The sequence below is a fragment of the Austrofundulus limnaeus genome, unplaced genomic scaffold (genome assembly GCF_001266775.1).
Source record: "Austrofundulus limnaeus strain Quisiro unplaced genomic scaffold, Austrofundulus_limnaeus-1.0 Scaffold530, whole genome shotgun sequence".
In the NCBI taxonomy this organism is placed as follows: Eukaryota; Metazoa; Chordata; class Actinopteri; order Cyprinodontiformes; family Rivulidae; genus Austrofundulus; species Austrofundulus limnaeus.
In genome coordinates this window covers 1-10701 of record NW_013952932.1, presented here as the reverse complement: position 1 = coordinate 10701, position 10701 = coordinate 1, and the positions used below count along the sequence as shown (strand labels likewise).

The window sequence follows — 10701 nt, the reverse complement described above, 5'->3', positions numbered from 1 at the left end:
GGTGGACTTATTTCTAATTTTATCTGACATTTAATTTTATTTTTATTGCTTTTATCTTCCTGCAGGCTCTGAGGGAAAATTAATTTCAAGCGGAGTTTTTTTTTAAATAAAAATCGTTAGATTACTCTAAAGCAAAATGAGGGAAAATCTGTGTCAATTACAGACATTATGTTCACGTGAGCAGCTGTCAGTCAGCACCTGTCAACCTCCAGATGCACGACGGAGCGTGTCTGAACCAATCACTTTTGTTGACATTGATCATCTGACTGATTTCAATACATCTTAACATTCATGAGGTACTTTACATTGACTGTTTATGGTTGAGTGTGGGCGTGTAGAGGATACAACCTGAGGCAGGACCTCGTGCGCAAACTCTGACGTGCAGCTGTGATTTATAAAAGAAAGATGCGCAGAAACATGCGTACGCACGGTTTTATAAATCTGAATTTTTTTTCGCGTACGTTCACTTTTAGTATGGTTTCCACGCAATCCTTTATAAATCTGACCCCAGAAGCCAGACAGTGGCTCAGAGGTTCCTAACATGCAGTAACCAAGAGATGGCTGTATAAGAGCATAAATGTGTGAAGTGGGGCCCCAACCAGCAGCAGAACAGAAATCCTGGGCAAATACTCTGCTAAACAGGTCCAGTGATGTGGCCATGCTCCTGGTAGCTTTCACACAATGGGGGCTCCATCCATAACACCTAAGGGTCCAATGTGTGAGCCTCTGGTTTGCCTGTATGAGCTGTGGCTCATGAAACAAACAGCTGGTCTGAGTTCCTGAAGCTGGCTGTCCTGTTATAGCTCTGCTCCTTCTCCAAGGAGAAAGGAGGTGGGTGCAAAGCTAGCAGCTCCACATAAGAACATCTGTACAAAGAATCCATCACCTTAAGCACAAAATCTGGACTGGGCCTCAGACACACCTAGAGCCCAGGTGCCCTCTGCAAACAGGAAGCACTGATAAATAAAGCATGCAAATCTCTTAGCTGTGATTAAAGCTAAGAGCAGAGCAGTTTTGAGAGGAAGATATCTCTGTCCTGCCCCTCCACCGGCTCACAGGGATGATTACAGAAGGTGAAGTGTCAGTTTTATGCTTGAGTACGTGAAGACTTGACTGAAAATAACTAAAAATTATTCAAAACGCCCAAGAATGAACAGAAAAAAAAGACAGAAGGATCTGACTGCATGAGCATCATTCTCCTGTGAGATCCACCTTCACACAGAGACATCAAAACTGAAACCCCAGAAGCAGAGCTGACTAGCCCTTTAAGCACTGCGCTCCCAAAATAGAGCTGATCGCTCAGGCTCTGGGGAGGCAGACACACCTACAAGAGGAAACGAGCTTCGTCCTGTCTGAACAACATTAACTGCACTTCTGTAAAACAACAGACTGTGGATGAACTGCTATGATAGTATTCAATAATTTCCATTACTTTAAAACAGCTTTAGTAAATATGGTTACTGCTGGCCTGATTTTTTTAAAGGATAAAGATGTGCTTTTATAATAAAACAGACAAGAGAAAACAAATACAAAAAAACCTGAGACCTATTTTATCTAGACAGACGATGTAACCTTACCTGCACTTCAGTGCTGCGCTGTCGAATGGCCTCTTCTTTTTCCTTGATCTCCTCTTCCACAGAGCTTTTCTCTCTGGGGGTCCAGCACAAAAGACAGAAGTAGTTAGCAGCCGAGGACAGGCTAGTGAGACCTGGCAATCCAACCCCACCCAGCCACAGCCAGGTGTCTGCTGAGGATGCTTCCCCCTGTCCCTCAAACACCATCAACTCGTTCCCCTCAACTACCATGATCCTGCTCTGAAACCACAACTTCAAGGTACGAGAGTCTGAATAAAACGTCGCGTGATGCAATGTAAAGATTTAGTAAGTGAGACTTCCAGGATGTACAGTGAGTGCGTGCTTGTGCAGAAAAAAAATGTGTGGGATACGAGGTGAGAGAGAGGCAGATGGTTGCACAGAGATGGGAAAAGAAGGGAGAGAGAGGAGATGAGTCACGACGAGCCAAATGAAAACATTGCTGATTTGGGCAGTCCTTTTCTGATTTTCTTTTAGTATTTCAATCAGAAAGACTGAATTTTCAGTGAAGAACATTTAAAACACTCATTTTGCACTAACTTTGCTTATATGAGCTTGTATTCTCAAAAGCAGCAGAAACTGGCACAATAAAAAGGAAAACAAAATTTAAAAAGGGAACATTTGGAAAAATCTCTCCAAATGCTTAAAATAGGAAAACACTCTAAACTTGTGAAGTCAGATCGAGCCTAAAAAATCCACCACAAACCGGCTCGAGCCAAAAGACACTGCGTCCGATCCCGATCCAACCCAACTGATTAAGTCCAATTAAAGCCCGAACCAAAAGTAAACCAGACAAATTTTAATAACTGAATTTATGGAGGATTAATGCCACCCCCAGTTTTTGAGGTTAAAATGCCTAAAAACAATCTTAATTTTAATCTTCCTATAAAATGCTGTTCCTAATTTCAAACAGATTTCAGCATTCTTCAACCCTTGCAGTGACACACACCTGTGGGTGTGTAGATATGGACCAAAGGCTGCAGAGCGAGCTTCATGACGCTGAAAACAATCCAACAGCAGGAGCTGGTTGTTAAATTAGCAAGATGGGCAGCATCAAAGAGCTGCTCTTGGACATGCGCCTTACATCCATGTCTTCATCTCTGCACCGTGGTTAAGGAAAAAAAGAAAAAGAAAAGCTTCCGGTGTGAAAAAACACCTGCCGTTGTGTTTATCTGCTGAACTGCATGACGTAAAGCATGGCAAATTAAGATGATTTTTTTCTGCGACACAATATTTCAGTTACAGGCCTATAGAAGAAAATATTTAAATTTATTGTGGTAGAAGAAGAAAACAAAAAAGATCAGTCAAAATTTATTGTCCTGTAACAGGCTGCGACTTCCCAACTTTATGATGATTTTGGGGTTTAATTTTTTTATTCTTGCATAAATACCGTTAGCTTTCAGTGCTTTTGTTTTTAGACCACCAAAGTTTTTAAAAAACATCAGATAGGAGCAGGGTGGGGCCACGATGTGCGTTACGCTTAACTTCTGCACCTCACTTAGGCCTATTTTCTTTCTTTCCTCACAGGGTGAAACTCCTCTATTCAGACTATAATAAGTAGATCAACACAACTACAGATCGTGGATTCTCGTCTGGTTCTCTCTGTGCTGTTTGTATTGTAGGCTTAATAAAAATGCGCCACAGGAGTCAGACCAACCATCAAGCATTTAATTTTATCAGGTTGGGCTTGGCTACAAATCTAAACTTTAGTTACAGTAAATGTTATTCTACTAAATAATCTTATCAGTTTGTGAAATCACACCTTTTATTTTTTTCCTCTTAAGGCACATAAACATAAGCCTAAGTTTGGCATGTTGTAAGAAAATATAACTGAATTTCTAAATGTATACACTTGGTTTTCATTTATAATAACAATATTGTAAAGATAAAGTGTTCATTTCAGTTCAACTTTCAGATGCTTCTTTAAAAATAAATCAAACCATCCCACATATCCTTTGGTGTCCATATCAATGCTGGCTGGAAATAAAAAGTTTCAAACTCAGCCACTATTTTTAGATTCACTTACTTCATGTCAAAACTTAAAATTTATCTGACAATCGTTTAGAAGAAAGTCTACAGTCTGATCTTACCCATAATCACAGTCACTGCCATCCTTATTTTGAGGAAAATGCTGCTGCCAAAACGTGAAGCAGCCGCAGACGTCCATCTTTTTTTTGTTGTTGTTCTAATTATGATTTGATGTTGGTTTAAAGCTAAATTCAAACCAAGTTTTCATTTCTCTGTTTCTTCCAAAGAACAGCTGCCACATGTTGATGTGCTTCTCAGTGTGTGCGTGTGTGTAAAAAACAAAACAAAAAAAAAACTCTCACTTCTCACTTTCATTTATAAAGGAACCTTCATTCTGTTTGGCTGAACAGAGTGAATCAGTAAGAGATGCTGAGAACAAGTGAAACCAAGACTGTGTGTTCAAAGTGCATCACATGCAAATACAAATGAAACACAAACATTAACCATTCCAGTTGTTGCTGAAAGGTTGTTTTTTTTGGGGGTTTTTTGTAAATCATTATGGAAGTTTATAAATTATGATGTATATTAAATGCTAATTTCCATCTTTTAGTAAAACAGCTACATACTACAACAAGCTAAAACAATAAGTCACCTTACAATCATTGCAAACCTGCACTTCTCATCATCACAAGGTGAATAACATTAATTTATACCACTTCATCAGTATATGAAGTTCACTTTAAACTCACATTAAAAAGGATAACTGATTACCTTTGCAGTTCAACAATCTCATTACTCAGAGTGTCCAGCTCCTTAATAGCAGAGAAGTCGGCCGCCAGGTTAGCAGCATTGTTCTGCAGAGGACATGAGGACAGTTACATAATGACAGTAAAGATCAAAAGTATAAGGGAGGGAACGATTTAATGAAACATAAAAACATACACAGAAACAACACGGTGATGTGGTTACCACATGGGTGGAGAACAATGGTTTAAGAACAAGTCAGGCTGGGAGGAGACTGGTAAGTGGTGTTTTCCCAACCCTGTTCAGCAATTTTGGTTCGACTTGATCTACAGCTTGAGATCACGTTTATCTTTAACGTTTGGGAAAGTTAATATTACAGCTTCTCTGTATGAATAACTTCAAATAAATTAAACATTCTCCAAAACAAAGAAAATTAAACTTGGTGTTATTGGTACATCACGGAAATTTTTCAGCTGTCAGCTTTCTTCAAAAAGCCTCATTCACAAGTCAGCTCAGTCCAGGACTGACACGTTCTGCCCCCTCGGATCAATGAGAAGACACGCCGAGGCGGCAAGGGGAAGTCAGAGAGAACTGGTGACATTAGTGAGCGACCGCCCGGCTCACAGGATTAAACATCAACAAACAGAATTATTACAGAGGGAATACTGGTGATGACAGCTAACCACAAAGAGGATTGCTGGAGGAAGTTAATTCAGTTTGTTTTGAGACTGATACTTGGCGGACATCCGTCACACACTGGCTGTGTCTCAATTCAGGGGCTGCAGACCATGAGGAAGCACGATGACTCAGCGGTTAGCACTGATGCCTCTACGGAAGCGTAGAGCTGTCACATTAATGAAATTATTTTTTAAAAAGTCTGGGGGAAAGCATGCAAAACAATTATAAACCCTATTTTTGTTTTACAGAAAAGAACTGTAAGAATTATTGTTAGTAAACACTACAGTCACCCATCAAATATATTATTTTATCAGTTGAAATTATTGAAGTTCTATGAGTTGGTTGTGGGGATGGGTACCTTTGACGTTTGAATCGATTCGGTACCAATATCCGGTACCTGGGAATCGGTACCGGTACTTAACGGTACCAATTTTCGGTACTTTGCGTGTGTTGTTTTTTCAATAATAAACTTTTATTGTTTTATTTAATATATTTCTCAATATATAAAATTAACAAATATCAAGACAACATCCAACACTTTGTATTGTAACATCAGTTGTGTAACTTGGTTCTTTAAAGTGAAAATTCTTGAAAACAAGACTGTTTAGTCTTATTGCACAAATTAAAATCCAGCTCCATGTGTTTCTATTGATGTCATTTCCCCACTAGAAAATTGTGTGATGGAGGTCCATGGAAGGCAAATAAGTTTAAATCAAATAAGCAAAAGAGGATGCAGTTAAAATAAATAAAAGGTATTCAAGCTATATTTTGAGCATCCAAAAACGCATCCAACACTTCAAGTTAGCTGCTTGTGCTCCTTCAGGTCAGACGTGTTCGGACTGTCAGGAAGCACCTCTGTTGTTTTCCTCTGCCGGTCTCTGTTTAATGGTGGATGAAATGAAGAAAGTGGCGGTACTTTATTTACTTTGAGCTCCAGGAGCTGCGAGGCTTTCATGCTACGTTCAAACCGAGCTCTGCCTCGGTTTACTGAACTGGCTGCTGATGTCATTACACTTTTGCGTGATGCTGCGTTCAGGACAAGCATGGAAATCTCACCAACCTTACGCCAAACCAGTCGCAATGATGCGTTACCGAAACATGGTACCGTTTGATGTTACATGAATAGATACTCGGTAGTACCGACAGAATTCGGTCTTTACATCAAAAAGTATCGAATTCGGTGCCCATCCCTAGTTGGTTGATTATAATATTTTACAGGTTATGTATAAGGCTCACAAATGTATATTACCTTTAAACAACCAATTGAATTTTGTTAAGAGAGAAAGTTGTTATAATCTGAAAGGGGTAGAGATGTTGGTGAAACCTGGATCTCAAACTAGTTTGAGGGAGCAATGTACTTCCATACGAGGAATAAGTCTTTAGAACAATCTGGACAGTGATGTCAAAAATGTCAGATCAATGTTTATATTTAAGAGAATGATAAAAGTCACTTTGTTAAAGAAATATGAAACAAAATAATGTGTATTCATACGAAATGTTGTTCAACAAGGATTTGAGGTTGTTTTTGTTTGTAGATTATTATTGTTTAAAAATTTATTTTGACAAGAAAAAAGGTGCAGATACTATAAGATTTTTTTTCTTTCTGCCGCCTTTCACTTTATTTATGATCTGTATTTTTATTGAATATAAATTTTGTTATTTTTAAAGAAATGAATAAAGTTTTGAAATAAAAAAGAAATCGCAAGAATGGAAACTTATCTAGAGTAATGAGATGCAACAAAAATTCTCTTTCTGAATTACCGTATTGCACACAAAGTGACGAAAATGCAAAAAATGTACACAGAAACAAAAAAAAGGAAGCAAAACAGAGAGGAAATGAAAAACACAACCAGCTGCAAACCTAAACACGTTTTAGATTAAAGAAAAAGATATCTTCTGATGCTGTTTTTTTTCTAATGAATACGATCAAACTTTGTTGAAACAACCTCTCTACGTAACGTTCTTGAACACATCAGTTCCTCAGTGTCTCACATGTTTGATGTTTTGTCTGTCTGAAGGAGGGATCATTTCGGGGGAGAGACTCTGCGGTGGGTCCAGGCCTTTTGTCAGCTTAAGATTGATGAGATACAGCGCCAGGGCAAACTGTTCCCGGGTCAGCTTCCCTATGTCTCCAATGTCACAAAGCTCCCTGAAAACCAGAAACACAAGGTTACATAAGAGGCCAACGATTTACACCTCAGGCAACCACTGCTTTTGATCAACCCGACTGACCGCCATGTCCGATAAACCCTACTCACTGCATGACAGATGCTCATCAGCCACGTGAGCATAAAAATCCATAACGTGCCATTTTAGTGTTGATGTAAAACATATTGTCATCCTTTAAATTATATATAAATGTATTCAGAAATATTTCTAAATAGTTATATGGAAGAGAAAGGATATGCGTAAATAGTAAAATATTTGTGAAATCATTAGATGACTCAGATAAATTTAAGATAAATTTTTGTACGTAAGATCGGCTGCAGTATAAGTTTGACAAGGCTATGGATGTATTATATACTATTAAAGTAATATATACTGTAATGTGTATGTTAAAATAAAAGTATACTGATGAATGATAAATAGTATAAAGGGGAGGGAATTAAAAAAGTGTAAACTTCTCCTCACTCCTCTGAACATCACTGATGTATCTTAAGCTTTCAAAACTGTTTTCGTATTCTTTTGTATGTTTGTGTTTATTTGCATATACTGTATATTCTTGTATTATTTTATTTGTTCGAAATAAAGAATATATAATCACCCTGTAGTGTGCAAAAACACTACAGGTTTAAAAAAAAAAGAAGTCGGTTTAAGTATCGTTATTAGAAGAATGACTGCCCTAATTTCTATGTTTTGTATAAACACTGATTTATTAAAGCAACACCTCTAAAAATCAACATTATTGAAAAAAATTAAAAAGAAGGATTTTACCCACATTCTGTCACAGTTTAAAATAGCTGTCCTTACTTTTAACCACATACATAGTCTGTATGTTTTTGTCCAATTCCTATTTTAAAAACAACTTGGATTGCAGATGTACTAATTAGAAAACCCCACACTGCTTTACAACAACATTTAAAACTCCATGAATCAATGAACCGAACGTTTCCAGAGCACAACTGTGAACTGATGATCTGGCCTCCTTTCTTACCAAATCCGTGCGAGTGTAGCAGAAGGAAGTCCAGTCTTGAGGAATATGTCTCTGACTTCTGCACCAGACACTAAGCCGTCCATGTCTCCATCTGTCTTGCTGAACAGTTCGTCAAATTTGGCTTTATCCGCTGGCAACACCACCCACTGTAAAAAAAAAAAAAAGACACAAAACCAACTTTAACGCTTCGGTCCAGAGCAGTAGGAGGACATCAGCACAGCCAAGAACTAATCTAACTAAACCAAAACTCTAAATCCACTCACCTGCACACTCCTTCTAGTCTTGTTCTTTTGAAAAACACACTGAGCAAGCCAGTTTGAAATCATCGTAACTGTATGTTGGTGAGGTTATCTAAAAAAATAATAAATACAGAAGCTTTTTTTTTTAGGTGCTGCATGCACAGGAGAGACAGAACCTGTACTCACAGGGACAGCTGCTGGTGTCGGGGCAGGAGCTGGACTGGGCTTGGGAGGGTGGGGAATGGTCTTGGAGCCGGAGTGGGAGGAGCGACCGTCTTTGGCGGAGGGAGGCGAGGGTAACAGAGGCATCACGGGAGGGGTCGCAGGTTTTTTCCTCTTAGAGGGGGGGACTAGGGGAGGAGGAAGGGACATGGGAACGGGCTCACCCTCAAGAGCTCTATAAACCAGATGCATTGCCTGAAAAAATGAGAAAAGGTACAAAAATCAATACATTAATAAATACATACAACAACACTTTTACTCTCCTCTTTGCTTTCTTCCATGCATACTGAATTGGTGGAGCCCTATGATTTCCAGAATGTGGAAAACATAGACAAAATCGCAGAATTTAGCAAGCGCATTGAATCCAGGACAAAACACGAAATTTCACAGAATTCAACCGGTGTCGAGCAGGTCAGGTTTCTGAGGTATTTTGGTCACTATTTGCCCCCTGTACTTGCAGTTACCTGGCTATGTGCATGAGGAGTGGGCTCTCCTCTCCACACAGAAAAAAAGTAAAGGATCACTGAAATGCCACCGTCCTCCAAAAAATAAAAAAAATATGAAACTTAACGTGAAGTTTAGGGCAGAATACCTCTGATTTTTTTTTTTGAATCAGGAGAACAACTTTTCTGTAATTTCTGTCACCACATGATCGACTGGACGTGTGAGAATACATGATGACCACTTCCTGTCCGACTCACATCAGAAACAGGAGAACAAGCTGAGAGTCAGACATGCCTCCTGCAAACTCTTCAACATTCAACTATATCAGCGAGGCGTGAGTTTATCAAAGATTTACTGCTGTGTGTGCAGAATCAGATATCTTAGAAAAAAAAAGCAAAAATGACTAAATGAGCTTAGATCCTATTCAATAGGCGAGCATGCACAAATTCTTACCATTAGTAGGTTTTTTGTTTTTTTATGACATATTCTACATTAAGTTCCAAGACATTTCATTTTACAAAAAGATAACCTTTTTAATGTGAGATTCTATGTTTTGCACATAAAGAATGTTTTTTGTTCTTTAAAAAAAAAGACAGGTAAATATTTTTAAATAGTTTGCAAAGGCAACAGACATTTGTTGTAATAATGAAAGTGAAATACCAGCCATTAAATTTTGAATTCTGAGACTATTCATTTGTTAAATTATTTTTCTGCCATCTTTTAGTTTAACAAATATGGTTAGAATGAAAATGTTGAATTTAGAAAAAAAAAGGAAAAAAAAGGATAGAACAAAAACAAGAAAAATAAAAACAGAAAAACGCAAAATTTAGGAAAATATAAAACCGATTTCATAGGGCCCTAATTTGGTTACATTCAGATCCGAATTCCTCAACAGTCCAGTATGATACAAAAATAAGGGTACAAACTTTGAAAATATTCCTGGAGACAAAGAGAAAACGATTCACCCTTCCTGAAACATTTATGACAAATGCTTGCAAGACCAGTGGTGTATTAAAAAAAAATCATTCAGGTTTAAATACACCAGATGAAAAATGTATTGTAAAAAGTGTTTTATCAGTTTATATCTTACCACAGAAAACTCATCTCTGTCCAACATGCCATCTCGGTCAAGGTCACTGATCTCCCACACCTTTAACACAAAGATTATAATACATCTCTGTTCATGAGTGGAAAATGTGACTCATTATCAGTTCTCACTTTCATTTTTAGACCAAAGTTTATTGGTAAAACTCCTAATCACTGAGAACAGTGCCAGCTGAGAGAAGTCATCAATTTTTTTCAAGTTATTTACTTATTAAAACAAAATAAAATACATTTTCTTATTTAGTAACATTAAATATCTTCTATACTATAAAATATAATTTTTTTAACCATTATTTATACAGGCAGACTCATTTTTAAGAATTACCTGTCACCTGGATTAACCAACAACCCTACGCTGGATTATTATGAACAGATTACAGGTCTGTTGATTTGCTGCCAAATGTGCATGGCTCTAGTGGGGTGTGGACGCTTTAAACTCTGATAAAAGCTGATGTGTCACTCTCTGCTGTAGAGGTAACCCTGGTGAAAAAAACTTTTCTATTGTTTATTTTCTTTGTCTTTGATTTTATTTTTTTACACTTATAAGAAGAAAATC

General features: G+C 37.7%; 1 protein-coding gene across 1 annotated transcript in view; it reads right to left on the bottom strand.

Moving 5' to 3' along the window:
* The window catches only part of LOC106530520 (epidermal growth factor receptor substrate 15), a gene marked incomplete at its 5' end in the record, with an annotated part of 27872 nt that extends 17681 nt beyond the window's left edge, over nucleotides 1-10191 (bottom strand). The window contains 6 exon segments of the mRNA XM_014026157.1: nucleotides 1578-1650; nucleotides 4332-4414; nucleotides 6975-7131; nucleotides 8137-8282; nucleotides 8562-8792; nucleotides 10132-10191. Coding sequence (XP_013881611.1) covers nucleotides 1578-1650; nucleotides 4332-4414; nucleotides 6975-7131; nucleotides 8137-8282; nucleotides 8562-8792; nucleotides 10132-10191 — 750 coding nt within the window.
* Between the last annotated feature and the right edge of the window lie 510 nt (nucleotides 10192-10701).